The 22,628-nt window shown below is 42.9% G+C and overlaps 1 protein-coding gene across 1 annotated transcript in view; it reads left to right on the top strand.

Moving 5' to 3' along the window:
• The window catches only part of LOC109927323 (protein FAM117B-like), a 182,030-nt gene that overhangs the window by 139,130 nt on the left and 20,272 nt on the right, over positions 1 to 22,628 (top strand). The window contains exon 7 of the mRNA XM_048598678.1: positions 13,584 to 13,806. Within this exon, the coding sequence (XP_048454635.1) occupies positions 13,584 to 13,806 (223 nt within the window). The remainder of the gene's footprint in view (positions 1 to 13,583; positions 13,807 to 22,628) is intronic.

Here is a 22,628-nt window from a genome sequence, read left to right as displayed (position 1 = left end):
GGCGAAGGTGCAATACCTGCCCATTTACCTCCTCCCTCCCCACTATCCAAGGGCCCAAACATACCTTTCAGGTGAAGGAACACTCCACCTGCACTTCCCAGAATGTAGTCTACTGCATTCGCTGCTCACAAGGTGGTCCCCTCTATATTGGGGAAACGAAGCGTAGACTTGGCGACCGCTTCGCAGAACATCTACGTTCTGCTCGCAAAAAAGACCCTGAACTACCTGTTGCCTGCCACTTCAATGCACCACCCTATTCTCTGGCCAACATCTCTGTCTCTGGCTTGCTACAGCGTTCCAGTGAAGCCCAACGCAAGCTGGAGGAACAACACCTCATTTTCCGCTTGGGGACCCTACAGCCCTCCGGACTCAATATTGAGTTCAATAATTTTAGGGCCTAAACTCTCCCATGTCCCAGCCCCCCACCCCACACACCAGGCCTTGTTACCACATAGCCTGCCACTACACACCCCCTGTTGTTAGTCACGAACAGTCCCCATTAACAACTGTTCACCCTCCCAGCCTGATCGTTAGCAACTCCTTTGTCTGTCCAACTGTCTTTCTCTCTCTTTGGGCTCTATCTTATCACTTACTCCATACCCCACCCACCTCCCTATTTTCTGCATGTAAACTGATGTTTTCCCAGCCACCACCAGTTCTGAGGAAGGGTCACCGGACCTGAAACTCTGTTTTCTCCTCCACAGATGCTACCAGACCTGCTGAGCTTTTTCAGCAACTTTGTTTTTGTTCCTGATTTACAACATCCGCAGTTCTTTTGGTTTCTATTGTAATGAACACTCTGACAATTGTTAAATTTAAATCTGAGTTTGAGATCCAAGATGCAGTGAATCAGGTTGTAACAATCTGATTTAAATGTTCCAACTATGTGCATTTGTGATGGCTGTGCAATAGCTATGATCTCCCTAGTCTGTGTGGAAGTTGTGTTTAGGGTGATAGCTTTTTATGCTTGGAAGTTAGTCAGTTATATGGAAGAAAAACTTTCGTTATAAAAGTCTTACCTTGCGTGACTGCGGCCTTCGGTTGTTCAGCGGAGGAGAAGTCCCAGAGCGGGCGCGAGTGGTCGGCTGGGTAAGGGTTATCTTTCACCCAATAAATTTGGGAAGTAACACTGCGAAATTTAAAAAAAAACTAATTAATTTTAAATAATTAACTAAGTAGAGATGGCAGGTCAGGTGATGTGTTGTAGCTGTATGATGTGGGAGCGAGCTGATCCCATTGAGAACGGCAGTGACCACATCTGCAGCAAATGTTGGCTGCTTGAGGAGCTCCAGCTGAAAACTGATGAGCTGGAATCTGAACTCCAAACACTGCGGCACATCTGGGAGGGGGAGAAATACCTGGATGCTGTGTTCCAGGAGGCAGTCACACCTGGTAGATTAACTAATGTTAATTCGATCGGTGGGCAGGGACAGTAGTGTGTGACTGCGAGTGAGGCAGGTAGAGGGACCCTGCAGACAGGAACACAGGAGCCGCAGCCCTTGACATTGTCCCACAGGTATGAGGCACTTGCTCCCTGCGTGGATGAGGATCAGGGCTGCAGGAAGGATGAGTCAACTGACAATGGCACCATGGTTCAGGAGGCCCTTCAAGAGGGGGGAGCTAAAAGACAGATTGTAGTTGTAGGGGATTCCATCATCAGGGGGATAGACAGTATCCTTTGCAAGCAGGATAGAGAATCCCGCATGGTGTGTTGCCTGCCCAGTGCCAGGGTGCGAGACATCTCTGACTGGCTTGAGAGGATACTATAGACAAGGAGGGGGAGGATCCAGTTGTTGTGATCCACGTAGGTACCAACAACATAGGCAGGACTAGGAAAAAAGACGTGTTTCGGGATTATGAAAAGCGAGCAACAAAATTATAAAACAGGTCTTCAAGGGTAATAATCTCTGGATTGCTGCCCGAGCCACGTGCAAATTGGCATAGGGAGGCGAAGATCAGGGAAGTAAACACGTGGCTAAAAGAGTGGTGTGGGAAAGAGGGTTTCCTTTTCATGGGGCTCTGGGATAGGAGAGATCTCTACCGCTGGGATGGACTCCACTGGAATAGGGCCGGGTCCAGTGTTCTGGCGAAAAGGGTAAATGGGGTGGTCAATAAGACTTTAAACTAGTAAGTAGGGGGGAAGGGAGGAGTGAGTGTACAGGGAGAATAACAATTAATAGAAGGCAAAGCAGCAGGTTAGCAGGTGACGAAGCTTCAACTCCATTGAAAATTGGGAAATAAGTCAAAGGGAAGGAGAACTCAAGAGCTGTTAGTAATGGAGGTAATAGGACTCAAAAAGAAGGCGCAAAAACTGGCATAAGGGCACTTTATCTGAATGCTCGGAGCATTCGAAACAAGGTGAATGAGTTGACGGTGCAAATCATGGCAAATGGGTATGATTCAGTGGCCACTACAGAGACATGGTTGCAGGATGGTCATGACTGGGAGTTAAATATCCAGGGGTATCAAACTGTTCGGAAGGACAGACAGGAAGGTAAGGGAGGTGGCGTCACTCTGATTTTTAAGGATGATATCAGGGCAGTAGTGAGAGATGATATAGGTTCTACTGAACAAAACGTTGAATCCATTTGGGTGGAAATTAGGAATAGCAGGGAGAAGAAGTCACTGATAGGTGTGGTCTATAGGCCACCAAATAATGACATCGTGGTGGGGCGGGCAATAAACGTAGAAATAGCTAATGCATGTAAAAATGTGTACAGCAATTATCTTGGGGGATTTTAATCTACATATCGATTGGTCAAACCAGGTTGGTCATGGCAGCCTTGAGGAGGGGTTCGTAGAATGCATCCGCGATAATTTTCTTGAACAATATGTAATGGAACCTACGAGGGAACAAGCTATCCTAGATCTAGTCCTGTGTAATGAGACAGGAATAATTAATGATCTTACAGGTAGGGATCCTCTCGGAAGGAGTGATCACAGTATGGTCGAATTTAAAATACAGATGGAGTGTGAGAAGGTTAAATCCAGTACCAATGTCCTGTGCTTAAGCAAAGGAGACTATGATGGGATGAGGGAGGAGTTAGCTAAGGTAGAATAGGAGCAAAAACTTTATGGTGGGTCAATTGAGGAACAGTGGAGGACTTTCAAAACGATTTTTCAGTGCTCAGCAGAAGTATATTCCAGTGATAAGGAAGAACTGTAGGAAAAGAGAGAGTCAGCTGTGGATGTCTAAGGAAATAAAGGAAAGTATCAGATTGAAAAAAAAACACATACAAAAAAGCAAAGTGTAGTGGGGAAACTAGTAGACTGGGAAATCTTTAAAGGCCAACAGAAAGCCACAAAAAAAGTTGTAAAGAAAAGTAAGATAGATTATGAGAGTAAACTAGCTCAGAATATTAAAAACAGGCAGCAAAAGTTTCTATAAATATGTAAAGAGTGGCGAAGGTAAACATTGGTCCTTTAGAGGATGAGAAAGCCAATTTAATAACTGGGAATGAGGAAATAGCCGAGGCATTAAACAGTTATTTTGTATTGGTCTTCACAGTGGAAGACACCAATAACATGCCGAAAACTGATGGCAAGTCGGTTATAGCAGGTGAGGACCTAGAAACTATCATTATCACTGAGGAGGCAGTGCTGGGCAAGCTAATGGGGCTAAAGGTAGACAAGTCTCCTGGCCCTGATGACATGCATCCCAGGGTACTAAAAGAGGTGATGGGGGAAATAGCCAATGCACTAGTAATTATTTACCAAAATTCACTGGACTCTGGGGTGGTTCCTGCAGATTGGAAAACAGCCAATGTGACGCCACTGTTTAAAAAAGGAAGTAGACAAAAAGCAGGTAACTATAGGCCAGTTAGCTTAACTTCGGTGATAGTAGAAACTGCAGATGCTGGAGAATCTGAGACAACAAGAAGGGTCTAGGCCTGAAATGTCAGCCTTCCTGCTCCTCTGATGCTGCTTGGCCTGCTGTGTTCATCCAGCTCTACGCCTTGTTATCTCAGCTTAACTTCAGTAGTGGGGAAAATGCTTGAATCTATCATTAAGGAAGAAATAGCCATACACCTGGATATAAATTGTCCCATTGGGAACACCCAGCATAGGTTCATGAAGGGTAGGTTATGTTTAACTAATTTGGTGGAATTCTTTTGAGGACATTACTTGCATGGTGGACAATGGGGAACCTGTGGATGTGGTGTATCTGGATTTCCAGAAGGCATTTGACAAGGTGCCACACCAAAGGCTGCTACATAAGATAAAGTTGCACGGTATTACAGGTAATGTATTGGCATGGATAGAGGATTGGTTGACTCATAGAGAACAAAGAGTAGGGGTAAATGGTGGTTTGTCTGGGTGGCGGTCAGTGGCTAGTGGTGTGCCTCAGGGATCAGTGTTGGGACTGCAATTGTTTACAATTTACATAGATGATTTGGAGTTGGGGGCTAAGTGTGGTGTGTCAAAATTTGTAGATGACACTAAGGTGAGTGGTAGAGCAAAGTGTGCAGAAGACACAAAGTCTGCAGAGGGATATAGATAGTCTAAGTGAGTGGGCAAAGGTCTGGCAGATGGAGTACAATGTTGATAAGTGTGAGGTCATCCATTTTGGTAGGAATAACGGCAAAATGGACTATGTTTTAAATGGTAAAAAATTGCAGCACGCTGCTGTGCAGAGGGACTTGGGTGTCCTTGTGCATGAATTGCTAAAAGTAGGATTGCAGGTGCAGCAGATAATTAAAAAGGCAAATGGAATTTTGTCTGCCATTGCTAGAGGGATGGAGTTTAAAAACAGGAGGCTATGCTGCAGCTGTATAGAGTCCTGGTGAGGCCACACCTGGAATACTATGTGCAGTTTTGGTCTCCTTCCTTGAGAAGGGATATACTAGCACTGGAGGGGGTGCAGAGGAGATTCACTTGGTTGATTCCAGAGTTGAGAGGGTTGGATTATGAGGAGAGACTGAGTAGACTGGGAATATACTTATTGGAATTCAGAAGAATGAGGGGAGATCTTACAGAAACATATAAGGTTATGAAGGGAATAGATAAGGTGGAGGCAGCGAAGTTGTTTCCACTAGCAGGTGAAACTAGGACTAGGGGGCATAGCCTCAAAATAAAGGGAAGCAGATGTAGGACTGAGGTCAGGAGGAACTTCTTCACCCAAAGAGTTGTGAATCTGTGGAATTCCCTGCCAAGTGAAATGGTTGAAGCTACCTCGCTGAATGTTTTTAAGACAAGGCTAGATAAATTTTTGAACAATAAAAGGAATTAAGGGTTATGATGAGCGGGAGGGTAAGTGGAGCTGAGTCTCAAAAAGATCAGCCATGATCTTAGTGAGTGGCGGGGCAGGCTCGAGGGGCCAGTTGGCCTACTCCTGCCCCTAGTTCTTATGTAAAACTTGCGCTAACTTATGCCTGTTGACCTGTATCAATTTAAATACTGTAGTGTTTGAGGAATTAACATTTTAATGATGTTATTAATTAATCTAATTCTGAGCGTGCAGGTACCGTATATGTCAACATAAATAACAAAGTATTGTCACCACATGACAACATCCCCTTCTCAGTGAATTAGTGAGCATGATGAAAATAGCCGTTGAGAAAATCAGAGGCGCTTTCAAGAAAGAACATAGATTTTGACCTGAGATTGCAATCAACTGATTTACCCTCCAGCTAAATAGCTCGTTGAGAGATGCTGTTAATGAATAATGGTTATTTGGGCATCATAGCAGACAGAACCTGACCTCTGTGGGACTACACCCCTCAAATGGGATCAACGTTTTGGAGAGAAAAAAAACTAGTGAAGTTTAGGGAATTTGTATGTCCTAAACAAGAATTAAACCTAAAAGAAATTTTTAAGCTTATTGCTATCCTCCAGATCAAAGATGCAGCATGATAGCAACATTCTTGACAGATGCATGCTTCATTCAGAATCTAGCGAAACGCACAGCTGAAATGTAGTGTTACAAAACTACTGTTGTTAGCTTAGGCTATGTTTTTTTTTTAACCAAGTGTAGTGCTGCAGAATTGAAAAGTTGAGGGCACACATAGCCATTCCCCTGTTTTTGCTTGACTGTGGATTCTCTGCAGCAAGCACCCTTTGTTAGTACCTAGTTGGAATTGCTGTCATACGACAAATCGACCATTGCAACTGACATGAGCATTATTAGTAGAAATGAGCATAGCTGTCGTTGACCATCAAGTCCTACCTTAGCATGTCATCCATTTTATTGTGTGGCATGACACCCATGCTAAATCTGACACGAATCTGGCACTCAAAACTAGTCACCCATGAGACATATGTGGACCATTGGCAACAGAATTGCATCTACCGCAAACCATAAATTTATGGTCTTGGATATTACTCAATAATTTGTTAGCATCAAACTAGACTGCGAACTCTGGATCAGCAAAGAGTCTAGAAAAGAAAGCAAGGAGCAAAACAGGCCTATCTAGAAGAGCCTGCCCACCCAGTCAAAGTGAGAACATCTATGCTGAATAGCAGCAGCTATGGACAGAATTATATGATCCCATAGCCAAAGAGTATATGAAAGCTTATGTGGAAGGATCACTCTCCTTAATAAAAGCAAAGCTCAGCTTGTGTGTATCAGACAAGCTAGAATTGATGTTATGATTTTCAGTTGGAAGTGTTGGATGGTGATCTCGCGTTTCCCTTCTGATATGTAATTACATGGATCTTACACCATCAAATCCTCGATTGTCGTTGACCAGAAACTAAACTGGACCAACCCCAAAGCTGTTGAATTGGAGCAGCTGAATAGTCTGTGGAGAGTTGACACTCCCTAAACTTATTCCAACTACAAGATGCAAGCCAGAAATATGGTGGGATATTCTCCACTTGTTTGGATGAGAACAGCCAGACATACCCTGAAGAAGTGACAGCCTTCCAGGGCAAGACCATTGATTTAGTCAATAACCCAGGCACTGGCTTAATTGTCATCTTCCTCCACTGTCAGTACAATGTCACAATTAACTATTTATAGACAGCTTCTCCAGTAGTACCTTCCAAACAATAGTTAGGAAAAGGTTTAAGGGTGGTACTCTAAATCGCCTACCACCCTGAAGGTATATCATAGTTCATTCATAGTTACTAGAATCCTGGATTCCCTGAGCCTATTAAAGCCTTACAGGAGCATGTTATCCTCATGACATAAATGGTTTGATAAGAAGGCTCTCAACTGCCTTCTCAAGGGAGGCTGAGAATAGAACATAGAACATTACAGCGCAGTACAGGCCCTTCGGCCCTCGATGTTGCGCCGACCTGTGAAACCAATCTGAAGCCCATCTAACCTAAACTATTCCATTATCATCCATATGTTTATCCAATGACCATTTAAATGCCCTTAAAGTGGGCGAGTCTACTATTTTTGCAGGCAGGGCATTCCACGTCCTTACTACTCTCTGAGTAAAGAACCTACCTCTGACATCTGTCCTATATCTATCACCGCTCAATTTAAAGCTATGTCCCCTCGTGCTAGCCATCACCATCCGAGGAAAAAGGCTCCCACTGTCCACCCTATCTAATCCTCTGATGATCTTGTATGTCTCTATGAAGTCACCTCTCAACCTTCTTCTCTCTAACGAAAACAGCCTCAAAACCCTCAGCCTTTCCTCATAAGACCTTCCCTCCATACCAGGCAACATCCTGGTAAATCTCCTCTGCACCCTTTCCAATGCTTCCACATTCTTCCTATGATGCGGTGACCAGAACTGTACGCAATCCTCCAAGTGCGGCCGCACCAGAGTTTTGTAGAGCTGCAACATGACCTCATGGCTCCGAAACTCAATCCCTCTTCCAATAAAACCTAACATACTTGTACGCCTTCTTAACAACGCTATCAACCTGGGTGGCAACTTTCAGTGATCTGTGCACATGGACACCGAGATCTTTCTGCTCATCCACACTACCAAGAATCTTACCAATAGCCCAGTACTCTGTATTCCTGTTACTCCTTCCAAATGCCTGTCTTGACAGTACAGAAAATAAAACAAACAAACAAATTCTTGTGTGTCTAGACACAAGATTAGGCCTGCATTAGAAGCTTCTTCCAAATGAACCCGGTTATTAATAACCTCCATTGAAAATTGTCTGCCTATGTGCAAATAGAATGATCTATGAAGTAGAAGAGACAAAGATACAAGCTCAGCCGGAATTGTATACCGAGGCCCGCCAGTTATTGCGTTATCAGATGTTATTAGCTTCTCCATTTCAGTGAGGAATGAAGACAAAGAAATTTCTATGGTTTTTCACTCTTTATTTTGTTCCATTTTGGAACGTTAGTCTGGTTTTGAGCCAGTTGCTTTACTTGTGTTTCTGTTCTTTGGGGGTTCCTGTTACTTGAATCTCTTGTTATTTTCTGTTGACAAGGAAAGGAGAATGTAGCCCGGAATGAGACTTGTGTGCACCATTTTGGTGATTGGGTGTAGTCAGTGGTATGTATCCTTGACTATTTGAGATCCTTTTTTAAAAATTAATAATGGGGTTGGTTTTTTTTCTCCTGTTGTTCCATGCCCTGTGAGATACCAAATATGACAATATTTATTCATAGAAATTAACTTGCTTCAGAAGGGAAGACCATATTGATTTGGGAAATGCCAGGGAAGAATTTGTTTAACACAGTGCCTTATGATGGCCAATTTTTTGGGGTGGGGCTGTCCTAAAACACTTGATTTGTAGTTAGTTACATAGGAAGCCTATTAAACATATTGCACATAGCGAGATACCAGAAGTAAGAGTTATTTGAATGACTAATTGATCTATAAGAATGGAAGTTTCAGTGGTGCTTGTCGGCCCATATCAACTATATATTTTTATTTATTCCTGCATTTCTAATTATGGTATCTTGTAATTCCATAGAATTGTAACAGTGTGGAAACAGGCCATTCAGCCCAACGAGTCTACACTGACCCTCTAAAATGCACCCCACCCAGACCCACCCCCCACCCTATCCCTCTAACCCTGCATTTCCCATGGTCACTTCACCTAACCTAAACATCCCTGGACACAATGGGTAATTTCGCATGGCCATTCTGCCTAGCTCGCACATCTTTGGACTTGTTAAAAGTTCCAAGAAGATATTGCAATTTTATCAGTTGTGTTACTGAACTGACTTTGTGTAGAATTTATGAATTCTCGTTCCAGTGTGAATATATTAAGGAAGAAAACAGGTGTTGTCTATATTTTTCATTTTAAGAAAGCATGCAATTTATAAATTTGCTGCTAAAATGGTCCCTGGCGTGAGATGGTCCCTATGGACATGAGTGAACCAGATGGATTATTCTGACAGTCAACAACAGTTTCTTGATCATCATTAGGCTGTTAACTCCAGATTTTTATTGCATTCAAATTCTACCATCTACCATGGCAGTATTCGACCCTAGGTTCCCAGAATGTTACTTGGGTCTCTGGATTACTTAGTACTTCAACAATAGAGTTGCCTAGAGGCTCCAGGCCACTTAACCCAACACAACTACGCCAGCATTTCTAATCCGCACTTGCATTCCTTGAGGCATAAATTCACCAAAAATAACTTATGATTATAGCAGTGCATTTTGTTGGAAATGCATGCTTAATTATTTAGTGTTTATTAAACAATAAGCCAAAATTCAGGCAATCAACTCTGTATTTACTTTTTAAATGGCACTTGCATGAATACTTAAAAACATTTTGAGAAGCTTTGAGATACATCCCAGCAGGGGGGAAATATTTCGCATCCTGCTCACTAGTCATTACTGGCATGGAGATGACCCTGGAAATATATTCTCAGCCGTGAAATATGTAGGGACATATCCTTAGAAACCACGCTTCTTTGCAAAAATAATCTAGCCAGCAGACTTCTACCAAACAGTATTTTTACTTTTTTCATTCCTTTATTCCTCTATCCTGAACGTGCTGAGTCTTGCAAGATAAATTAAACAGAAATAGCTGACTAACCACTGACATAGTGACAGTCTTTTAACTACATGCATTGATTTTATTCAAACTTCTTGCACACAATACACATAAATATGTTTCAGGTCTTTATTTATTATTAGCATGCATCCAACAGGTTTCAAAGTGAAATTTCGTTGAAGTGTATCTAATTGAAACTTAGAGAACACTGAGAGGCCTGGATAGAGTGGACATGAAGATGACGTTCCCACTAGTCGGAGAGACTAGGTCCTGAGGGCACAGCCTCCGGTTGAAAGGACGACCTTGAAAACTGAGATGAGGTGGAATTTCTTCAGCCAGAAGGTGGTGAATCTGTGCAAGTAGTTGCTGCAGAAAGCTGTGGAGACCAAGTCATTGAATGCATTTCAGACCGAGATAGGTTCTTGATTAGTAAGGGGATCAAGGATTATGGGGAGAAGGCAGGAGAATGGGGTTGAGAAGCATATCAGCCGTGATCAAATGGCAGAGCACACTCAATAATGGGCTATGTGGCCTAATTCTGCTCCTATATCTCAAGGTCTTAAGAAACTCCATTCACTTTCTTGCACTGAAGTTTAGAATTCTCACAGCACATTTTAATGTTGTCTCTTTGATTTTATCCATTAATTGTAAGCCTATTTCTGGATTTCTAGGAACATTGGTTCATAGAGACAAGTTAATCCTTACCATCCTTATCATCGTGAATGCAGTCAGGTGCTGCTTTGCTAAGGTACATCCTTTTGGAGTGCTTGTTATTGGTTGGTATTTGCTTTCTTCTGATAGCCATGGAACATTGGAAATAACGGAAATAGTCCATTCTACACATCAAGCCTGCTCTGTAATTCAAACAGATAATAGTTGATTATACCTCTGGGAAAATTTTCCCAATGCTCTCCCCTATATCTCTCACTTTGTTAGTATACAAAAACCTGTTGATCACTCTTAAACATATTTGGTGACTGATCTTCAGCAGCCCTCTGAGACAGAATTCTAAGGATTCACCATTCCTCCCTATCTCTGTCTTAAATGGCCTGCCTGTTATTCTAAGACTGTGTCCCCTGGCTAGCGCAGAAAATAGGAGTGGCAGTGGGCCAAATGGCCTTTGAGCTTGTGGCCCCACTCAATATGATAATGGCTGATCATCCAACTCAGTACGCTGTTGCCACTTCCTCCCCATACTCTTTAATACCTTTAACCCTGAGAAGTATATATAACTCTTTTCTTGAAAACATGGTGTTTTGACCACAACCACTTTCAGTGGCAAAGAGTTCCACAGGTTCACCACTCTCTGGGTGAAGACGTTTCTGCTCAACTCATTCTAAATGATCCGTGCTGTAACCTTCAACTGTTACCCCTGGTTCTGGGCTCCCCAACCATTGGAAATATCCTTCCTGTGTTTACCCGATCCAGTGCTGTTAGAATTTTACAGGTTTCTAAGATTCCCCCCTCATTAATAAAATCGTGTGAATATGGTCTAAAATGATGCAGTCTCTCTTCATACTTCAGTCACAGCAGTTTGTGACCCTTAATCTCATGTGCCATAATTCCCTACATATTTCATTGCTGGGAATGTATTTCCAGGAACAAGACCCAGTTCTTTGCAGGCAGAAATAACTGAGTTGAAGCAAGCTCCATGTGTGTGCAAGCAGGTGAGAATCATTCTCATTCATCTCTTAGGGCAGTGCCTTGATCAGTCATGGTCAATGTGCCTAGTTTAAACAAAACTTGGCAATTTACTGCCATTCACCCTCTAACTGGTGAATTCTCCGTGAAACGTTTGTTACTTGAGTTCTGTACTAACAGTTACTAACTATATTGTTTACTCAATAAAGGAGACCAAAGCAGTACGTTACACACCAGGTGAAGACTGACCAAGACCCTGTGCAGCTGCAGTAGAACTTGCCCAGTATTATATTCCATTTCCCCTTGCAATAAACAACAATATTCCATATGTCTTTCTAATCATTTGCTGAACTTGCAGACTAACTTATTGTGATTCATGTACCAGGCCATCCACATTGCTCTGTACCACCAACTTCTCTCCATTTAAATGGTATTATTTTTGTATTCTTTGTGCCATTCCCAACAATTTCAATTTTCCCCACAATGCAAATTTTTTGCCCATTCGGTTAACCTGTCCATATCCTTTTGCAAACTTTCTCCCTTGTCTTGACAGCTTACTTTCTTGGTGTGATTGCAAATTTAGTAACCATAAATTCAGTCTTGTCATCCAAGATGTTGAGCAAGATTTCAAATAATTGTCGTCCTAGAGCTGGTCCCAACTCGCAGTATTCCAAGGCACTTAGCATTAAGTGTAATCAGTCCAAAAGATTGTTACACACCCTTGTATATCTTTTTCTGACTCTGGCTTCTTTCACATCTGCACAACAATTTCACCTTTGCCACCATTTGCATTCCTTCAAAGTCTAGGCCCGATGCTTAGAAACACTCCTGGAATCCCTTTGCTGTGGATCTTCCTTAAGGTGTGTTTTTGACTCAACATTTGATTGCCCTAGTATCTTAACTTGTTTGCATTAACTGTTCACTTTTGTCTGAAGGAGCTTTGAGATACTTTTCTAAATTCAAGGCATTATATGATACATTTGCCACACTAAGATTGAACCAAATTCCTCCTCAACCTAAAATCTCAGCAGGCTATATAACCCCTCAGGCCTGCTCTGCCAGTAACTAAGATTATGGCTAACGTGATGTGGTCTTAATTCCATTTTCTTGCTTGTTCCTCCATAATGCTCGCAAATCAAAAGTTCTTGGTCTGTGTGGTTCTGCTAGTGGTGATCTTTGTGGATCAGCCAGTGTTGTTTTTTTAATTCATTGATGAGATATAGGCGCTGTTGGCTAGGCCAGCAAATTTTACCCGTCCCTAAATGTTCTAAAGACAGTTAAGAGTCATAGTCATCTACATTGCCATGAGTCTGGAAACAAGGGTATACCAGACCAGGTAAGGATGGCAGTTTCCTTCACTAAAAGATGGCAGATTGCCTTTCTATGGACATGAGTGAACCAGATGGATTGTTCTGACAGTCAACAACAGTTTCATGATCATCATTAGGCTATTAACTCCAGATTTTTATTGCATTCAAATTCTACCATCTACCATGGCAGTATTCGACCCTAGGTTCCCAGAATGTTACTTGGACCTCTGGATTACAGTCTAGCAATAACACCACTAGGCCATTGCCTCCCCACAAAATACTTTCCTGAAATGTTAATTTTTAAAAATATATCTAATTCATGACCTAATAAACTCATTATTTTTTTTTGTGTGATTCAGCTGCATACCTTTTATGAGCTCCTGTATTTATTTTTTTGTACCCTAAAAGCCAAGAGATTTACATACAACTGCTTTTTACTCGAAGACGTACCCGAGCGAACCAATTTTGCAGTATTTTACTCCTCAGTTAATCCTTTCCTTCTCTTGTTTGTGTATTTGAACCCAGTTTCTATTCCTTTCTTCACTTCCAATCCATCTAGATTCTGAACTGGCCTGAACAAATCTGTTGAGTAAGAACTTGCACTTCACAATCTCAGGACAACCGAGAGCAGCCAATGACATTCTTCTGAAATGTAGCCACTGTTGTAATATAGGAACTTCAACATGAATAAAATAATGTAGGAGCTATCATAATGTAATTAAAGTAATTGGTTAACTCTTGCACTCTGATTTTGTGTGTTAGCCGCAAGATACTCCAGATGGTCATCGTGCTCCGTTTCCTGTACAGCAGCGAAGCAGTAGTACCCGCAGTATTGACACTCAGACCCCATCAGGAATGGACCGGAGCAGTACCAGCAGCAGCCGATCCCAGTCTGTTTCACCAACATTCCTCACCATAGCCAATGAAGGCAGTGGAGAGAGCCCATGCTATACTGAAGATCTGCTTACGGATAGCCGAGAGAAAGGTATTGGGAGTCTACAGTTAGGATGTTAATTCTGCTAACCAGCATTTTTTTTTTTTGTTTAAAACTGCTGGATTATATTAGATTTTCATCGATAACTCATCTGACAAAGATACAATTTTTTCTCATTCTATTTTGCAAGCAGCCTGTTTATGTTGGTCTTCATGAGGATTTATTATGGCAGATCTCTAACAAGACTTGTGCTCTAGAAGTAGACACGTTACTACCCAAGCTGTTCTCTGCAGCTACAACGCTGTCATCATCTGGCACTGTTACAAATTGCTCAAACAGGACCTTTCTGCAAAAAGCAGTCTCCTCTCAATCATCAGCATAGAGAATGGTTCCAGGGATGTGGAACATCACTTAGGAGGATAAATAAGAGAAGTTGGGTCTGTTTTGTTTGGAGAATAGGCTAAGAGGAGATTGGATAGAAGTTTTGAAAATCATGTGGGGTCTGGACAGAGTAGATGAAGAGAAATTGTTCTCACTCATAAAGAACCAAGGATTAGAAGGCACAGATTTCAAGAAGCAAATATAAGATGAGAAACAACTTTTTAGCAGAGTGGATTGGATCTGGAATGCACTGCCTGGAAGTATGGCGGAGGCTAGTTCATTTGAGACATTCGAGAGGGTATTGGATGATTATTTTGAATGAAAATAACCTAAAGGCTTATGGGATAATACAGACGAATGACAGTACGTCATGATGCTCATTTGGAGAGCTGGTAAGACATGTAAGGCTGATTAACTACATCCTTCGTTGGGACAATTCTGTTTGAAGGGGTCATTGACAGTACGATCAAGCTGCACTCACTCAGCAATAACTTGCTTACTGAAACCAAGTCTGGATTATGTCAGGGCCGTATAGCTCCTGAGCTCATTACAGTCTTGGTTAGTACATTAACACTGCAAAGTCTGAAGAGAGTATTCATCTGGGCAGTCCACCCTACATCAACCTAGACACTAGAAGCGACTGTGACATAAATAGCCTAGTTTACCCTACAGAGGTCTCCTTATGAACACCTGGGGGCTTATGCCAAAATTAGAACAGCTGTTTCACATCCTAGTCAACCAACAACCTGACATTGTCTGTATGTATGATTTTGAGTCTATGACTGTGTCCTAGACAACACCAACCCTATCCCTCTAGATTTTGTCCAGCAGGACAGAGCCACCATAGAGGTACTGTGGTATACAGTTGGGAGAGTGTCTTTCTGGGATTCCTCAACATTGACTGTAGAATTCATAAAGCAGCATATTGTGCTCAACCACCATTCATACCTCATTGCACAGCATTTTCCCATCTACCATTACAAATAAATCAGAGGATTGATCCCAGTTCATTGAAGCGTGCAGGAGGGCATGCCAGGAACAGCACCAGACATCTCAAAATGAGATGTCAACCTGCTAAAGGTACAGCACAGGACTACTTGCATGTTAAATAGCAAAAACAGCATGCAACAGACAGAGCTATGCAATTAGATGATTGACGGATCTGATTTCAGCTCCCATGTCCTACCATGTCAAGGCAGTGAATGGTTGTGGATAATTAAACAATCACTGAAGGAAGAGTCTCCAGAAATATCCTCATCCTTTGCTGGGAAAATCTGGAGGGGTAGCGTTGTTAATCAAAGATGGTATTTGTGCAGTAGTTAGATTTGACCTTGGTTCAGCAGATCAGGATGTAGAATAGATGAGGTAATGAGTCACTGGAGGGAATAGTCAACAAAAGAAGTATATAAGAAATATTCCATGCTTATTAAAAGGGGACAGCAAGAATCGTGGGTGGCTTTAGCCTCCATAAGACCTGGAAAAATCAGAGTGATAGTAGTAGTCTGCATGAGGAGTTCATAGAATGTTTTCAAGAATTTTGTAGAGCATCACAATTTGGAAATCACCAGAAAGGAGGTTATATTAGTCTAATAATAGTGTAATATGATAGGATTAATTAATGACTTCAGAGTTAAGCTACTTCTAGGTTACAGTGACCACAATATGATTGAACTTTATGTCCAGTTTGAAAGGGAGAGGACTGACTCTAAAACTAGTGTTTTTAACCAAAATAAAGGTAACTATGTGGACGTGAAAACTGAGCTGACTGAAGTGAATGGTGTAACAGATTAGCAGACAGATCAACAGATATCTAAGGGAATGCTTCAAAATAAATACATTCCTACCATAACAAAGATCTTCTAAAGGGCGAATCACCAACCGTGATTAACTTGAAGTTGGTGGAAACATCAGACTTGCGGGAAAAAAAGCATGTAACTGGTCAAAGATCAGTGGCAGGTCAGATAGTTGGTCAGAATATGAAGAATGGTAGGAATGACTAAAAGAATCATCAGGAGGAAGAAATTCGAGATAGAAAGGAACCTAGCTAGGAATGTAAAAATTGATAGCAAGAGTTTTGCAGGTATTTCAGAAAGGAAAAGAACAAGTAAGTACCGGCCGTGTATTGAGTGAGAATAGAAAGTTATTAGAATAAAGAAACAGTGGATAAATGAAGAAACATTTTGCTTCAGTCTTCAGTGTAGAAGACACAAAAATATTGTAGTAATAGCTGTAAATCAGGAGGTGGAAAGGAGAGAGGAACTTAGCAAAACTTTAATCATGAGAAGTGACATTGAGCCAGATGATGGAGCTTTGAACAAGTCTCTGGGTTCAGATGGATTTCATATTGGGGTCTTAAAAGAAGTGGTGAATGAACTAATAGATGTAAAATAAAATGAAGAGCTATGGAGGCTAGAAATCTGAAACAAAAAGCAGAAATTGCTAGGAAAATTGTAAGGATTAATTAAATGAAAGGGGCAAGACATGGCAGGAGAGTTCCAAATCGTAGTCTGCTCCTTTTGGCCGATGTGGAAAGCAGGGCATATTTCCACTGCCCGGGACCTCTATGTATGCAAGAAATCTCTCTAGCTGCAGCTCCTGGAAGCCCGAGTTTCAGAGTTGGGGTGATGTCAGGGGGCACTATGAAGGATTCGCAAGGTGGAGAGTGTCGTGGGTAGCATGTCTCGAGAGGTGGTCGCACTGCAGACTCAAACTTAACAGGCAGGAAGGGATTGGGTGACCACCAGGCAGAGCAGGAGAGCTAAGCAGGCAGTGTAGGAATTTCCTGTGGCTATTCCCCTGTAAAACAGATATACTGTTTAGGATACTGTTGAGGGGAATGGCCTCTCAGGGGATAACAGTATCAGCCAAATTCATGGCACCATGGTTAGCTTTGCTGCAGAAGGAGGGAGAAATAGATGTAGAAAGCTGCAGTTACAGGGGATTCAATCGCAAGGGGAACAGATAGGCATTTCTGTGGCTGCAAAAGAGAGTCCAGGATGGTGTGTCGCCTCCCTGGTGCTCAGGGTCCTGGATGTCTTGGAACTTAGCAGGACATCCTGGAGGGAAGGGTGAATAGCCTGTAGTCATGGGACACATTGGTACTAACGACACAGATTTTAAAGAAAAAAGGGTTGAGCTCCTAAAAACAGAATATAGACAATTTGGAAAAAAGTTGAAATGTAATACCTAAAGGTAGTTAGCGCAGGCTTACTACCGGTGCCACAAGCTAGTCAGAGTAGAAACAGCAGGATGTATAGGATGAACATGTGGTTGGAAAGATGGTGTGAGGGGGAGGTTTCAGATTCGTGGGGCATTAGGACCGGTTCGGGGGGAGGTGGGACCTGTACAAACTGGACAGGTTACACCTGGGCAGGACCGGGACTGATGTCCTTGGCAGGGGGCTACTTGGTAGAGTGGTTGGGGAGGGTTTAAACTAGTGTAGCAGAGGGATGAGAGCCAGAGGAGTAGAGCAGTAGATGCAGAAACTGAGGGGAGAGGTAGAATCCAAGGCAAATATGACTAAGAACAAGAACAGGCAGTGAAACACCCCTGACAAGAGTAGGGGTGATGGTCTGAAATGCATGGTTCAATGCAAGAAGTATAACAGGCAAGGTAGATGAACTTAGAGCTTTGGTTAGTTCTTGGAACTATGACATTATTGCAATTACAGAGTCTTGGCTGAAAGAGGGACAGGACTGGCTGCTGAATATCCCAGGATTTAGGTGTTTCAGGTGTGATAAGGGATATAAAAGGGATGGGGAAAGGTGATTTGCTGGTAAGGAAGTATCCCTCAGTTGTGCTGAGGGAGGATGCATCAGAGGACTCATGCTGCGATGCAATATGGGTAGAGCTCACAAATAGGAAAAGTGAAATCACAATGCTGGACGAATGCTATAGGCCTTCCAACAGCTAGTGGGAGATAGAGGAGAAAATATTTAGACAGATTTTGGAAAGAAGTAAAAACAGCAAGGTTGTTGTGGCAGGTAATTTAAATTTCTCCTATGTTGACTGGGACTCGCTTCGTGCTAGGGACTTGGATGGAGCAGAGTTTGTAAGGACCATTCAGGAGGGTTTCTTGACAGAGTACATAAACAGTCCACGCGGGGAAGGGGTTACAGTGACCTGGTTTTGGTAAATGATCCCGGCAAGGTGTGAAGGGGGATATTTAAAAGAGATGTGCAAGGCAAGTTTTTAGCAGAGTGATGAGTGCCTGGAATGCATTGCCAGAGCAGGTAGTGGAAGTAGACTTAATAGCAGCATTCAATAAGCACCTGGATGAATACATGAATAGGACTGGAATAGAGGGATACAGATCCTGTAAGTGAAGACAGTTTTAGTATGGAAGGACAAAATGTGGCGGTGCAGGCTTCGCGGGCCCAAGGGCCTGTTCCTGTGCTGTATTGTTCTTTGTTCAGGTGAGTGATGTTTCAGTGAGGGAGCATTTCGGGAAAAGTGACCATAATACCATGAATTTTAAGATGCTCGTGGATAGGGATAACAGCAGTCCTCGGGTGAAGGTGTTAAACTGGGGGAAGGTGAATGACAAGAATATTATGCAGGAACCGGAAAGTGTTGATTGCAGGTGGCTGTTAGAGGATAAATCCACATCAAACACGTGGGAGTATTTCAAATGGCAGTTGGCAAAAATTCAGGAGCGGCACATTCCTGCAAGAATGAAGGATAGGTATGGCAGGTTACGTGAACCGTGAATGACCAGGGATTTTATGACCTTGCTCAAGAAGAGAAAGGAAGCATAGTAAGGTCTAGAAGGATGGGAACTGACCAAGCCCTTGAATAATACAAGGAAAATAGGGAAGATCTTAAACAGGGATTTAGAAGGGGTCATGAAAATGTCATATAAGTAAACAAGACTATGGAGAATCCCAAGGCTTTTTATACATGTGTAAAAGCAAGACAGTAGGCAGGAAAAAGGTTAGCCCGCTCAAGGCCAAAGGAGGGAATCTGTGTGGAGCCAGAAATACTAATACTCAACAAATACTTTGTGTCGGTATTCACCAAAGAGAAGGAATTGGTTGAGGATGATTTCAGGGAAGGGAGTGTCGAATTTCTGAAACAAGTTGCCATTAAAAAGGAAGAGGCGTTGTGTGTCTTAAAAAGTATTAAGGTAGATAAGTCACCGAGTCCTGATGGGATCTGTCCAAGAACATTAAGGGAGGCAAGAGAACAAATCGCTGGAGCATTGACAGACAACTTTGTACCGTCTTTGGTCACAAGTGAGGTGCCAGAGGGCTGGACAGTAGCCAATGTTGTCTCATTGTTTAAGAGGGGTAGCAGGGATAATTCAGGAAATTACAGGCCTTTGGGCCTCATGTTAGTGGTTGGGGAGTTATTGGAAAAGATTCTCAAGAACAAGATCTCTATGCATTTAGAAGCAAATGGACTGATTAGTGATAGATAGCATGGTTTTATGTGGGGGAGGTCATGCCTCATAACTTTATTGAGTTCTTTTGAGGAGGTGATGAAGATGATTGATGAGGGAAAAGTGGTTGATGTTGTTTGCATGGACTTCAGTAAAGCCTTTGACAAGGTCCTCATGGCAGGCTGGTACAGTAGGTTAAGTCACATGGTTTCATGGGTGAGCTGGCAAGATGGATACAGAACTGGCTTAACCACAGGAGACAGAGTAGCTATGGAATGATTGTTTTAGGAACGGAGAACTGTGACTAGTGGTGTTCCACAGGGATCAGTGTTAGGACCTCTGCTGTTTGTGGTCTACATAAATGATTTAGAAGAAGACAGCTGGTCTAATTAGTAAGTGTGCGGAAGATTGGTGGAGTTGCAGATAGTGAAGAGGATTGTCAGAGGATACAGCAGGATATAGATCAGTTGGAGGAACAGACAGAATACGGCAGATGGAGCTTAATCCAGACGTGAGTACGTTCATTGAGTACATTTAAGACTGAGATGGATAGGTTCTTGATTACCAAGGGGATCAAGGGTTACAGGGAGAAAGCAGGAGAATGGAGTTGAGGAACTTATCAGCCATGATTGAATGGCAGAGCAGGCTCGATGGGCCGAATAGCCTAATTTCTGCTCCTGTGCCTTATGGCCTTATGTGAGGTGATGCATTTTGGAAGGTCAAGTACGGGTGGAAATTATATAGTGAATGGCAGAACCCTTAGGAGAATTACTGTGTAGAGTGTGCAGGTCCACAGACTGTTGAAGGTAGGATAAGGTAGTGAAAAAAGGCCTACGGCATGCTTGCCTTCATTGAAAGGAGCATTTAATATAAGGATAGCCAAGGCATAGGCTGGGGAGGGAGGAGTTTGGTTGGAGTTCAAAAGAGATGTCCAAGCCAAGTTTTTCCTCCGTGTCTTCAGTGCCTGGAATGCGCTACCAGAAGAGGTGGTGGAAGCAGAGACAACAACAGCATTCAAGAGGCACCTGGACGAATACATGAATAGGAAGGGAATGGAGGGTTACGGATTCTGTAAGTGAAGACAGTTTTAGTTTGGAAGGGTAAAATGTGCCGGCGCAGGCTTGGACGGCTGAAGGGCCTGTTTCTGTGCTGTATTGTTCTTTGTTTGTTCCTACCCCCTGGACCAGGAGGCTTGGGTTTAAGTCCCACCTGCTGCAGAGTTATGCATTAACATCTCTGAACAGGTTGATTAGAAAAATAAGTTAAATAATTTTTTTAAAAAAATTTAGACTACTCTTAGGGCTGTTGTGGCACAGTGGTAACGTCCCTGCCTCTGGGCTAGGAGATCCATGCTTGAGTCAGACTTGCTCTAGAGGTGTGTCGTATCATCCTTGGACAAATTGATTTAAAAAATAATCTGAAAGACTATGATCAGGTCTCTTGTACTGCAGTGGCTGAGCCAGGAAACCTGGATTCCAGTCCCACCTGCATCCTGTGGTTCGTAATAGTAACATCTCTGAACAGACTTATTAAAATATAATGAATTCTTTTTAGACTCTTGAGGTGAAATGGCTCCACAGAGGCCAGTATTCCGTCAGCAAGTCACCCTTTATTTATATGTGGAGCGCCCCTGACACTGATCCAGCTCCCTCAGAGCCAGGACGCCTGACACTCCCGTTCTTATCTGTCAGCCAGGGCGCTCGGATTAGATAGATTAACAACTGCAATCGGGTAACTCACTCTGAGATCCACCTGGCTGACATTGTACAATCACTGAGTCCAAGGACACAGGCCGGTACTTGTTTTTATAGTTCCTCCTGGGGCTTTTCAGCACTGGGTCAGGTTCCTCCAACACTGTCTCTCATACAGATGGCGTGTAACACACAGTTGCTCGCCTCTTGCACCTGGGGCCTCTCAGAAGAAATTAATTCCGTTCAACTGGCAAAAGCGTTGACCTGTGACACCCACCGTATCTATCTCAGATTCCAAAGTATCTTGAACACTTGATCGAGAGGGAGAACCCATGATATAGACCTTGATACAATCTTCTTCATCGTCCGCTGATGATACTCCAAATGGCAGTGTTGTTTATTGGTAGAAACCCTTATGGGTATTAATTGTTGCAATAATTCTGGGAGTCCTCATCTAACCACAGCTGCAGATATGTATGGCTTATATCCAGCTTTATAAAGGACAGACCCCCTGCCAGCTTTGGATATAAATCCTGTATGCGAACGACTGGGTATTTATGCAGCTGCGAAAAGCAGTTTACCGTTTGTTTAAAATCGCCACAAAGGCAAACTGACTGGTCGGACTTCACAACCTGTATGACTGATGCTGTCCATTCTGCAAACTGGACTGGTTTGGTTCTTCCACTTTCTAACCTTCTGATTTCTACCTCTACTTTTGCCTGTAAGTCTAAAGGCATTGGGTGGAATTGCTTCCTGGTCAATATGCAAGGTGCCTTGGCTCCTTTGATAGTCCTGAGACCTTTGCGAAAATCTCCCAAGTATTTAGTTAGGACTTCTCTTAGGCAGCCATTTTCTAATTGAGCCAATCTAAATGAATCTTTCTCAACCAATTTGCCCCGTTGAGTATGGGCCTGAGCCTCTTACTACAGTCAGTGCTAACTGAACCAGCTGCTTCTCATGAAAGATCAGAACCGAAGTTGTACCCTTAATATTAGAATCATTGAATTCCTACAGTGTAGCAACAGGCCATTTGGCCAAGTCCACACCGACCCTCTGAAGAGCATCCCACCCACAACCGCTCCCCTACGCTTTCCCTGTAGCCCTGCATTTCCCATGGCTGACACACCTAACCTACACATCCCTGAGCACTGTGGGCAATTTAGCATGGTCAGTTCACCCAACCTGCACACCTTTGGACTGTGGGAGGAAACAGGAGCACCCGGCGGAAACCCCCGCAGACATGGGGAGAATGTGCAAACTCCATACAGACAGTTGCTTGAGGGTACAATTGAACCCAAGTCCCTGGCAGTGAGGAAGCAATGCTAGCCACTGAGCTACCCAGCTGCTCAATCTGCTTCTGTGATCGCTGAAACAGCTGTACCAGTATGGACCTCCATTAGAACTGGGTAACCCTTTAACCA

This window comes from Rhincodon typus, chromosome 7 (genome assembly GCF_021869965.1).
Source record: "Rhincodon typus isolate 14 chromosome 7, sRhiTyp1.1, whole genome shotgun sequence".
In the NCBI taxonomy this organism is placed as follows: Eukaryota; Metazoa; Chordata; class Chondrichthyes; order Orectolobiformes; family Rhincodontidae; genus Rhincodon; species Rhincodon typus.
Note: the sequence above shows the minus strand (reverse complement) of the source record. Positions and strands in the feature narration are given on the sequence as shown.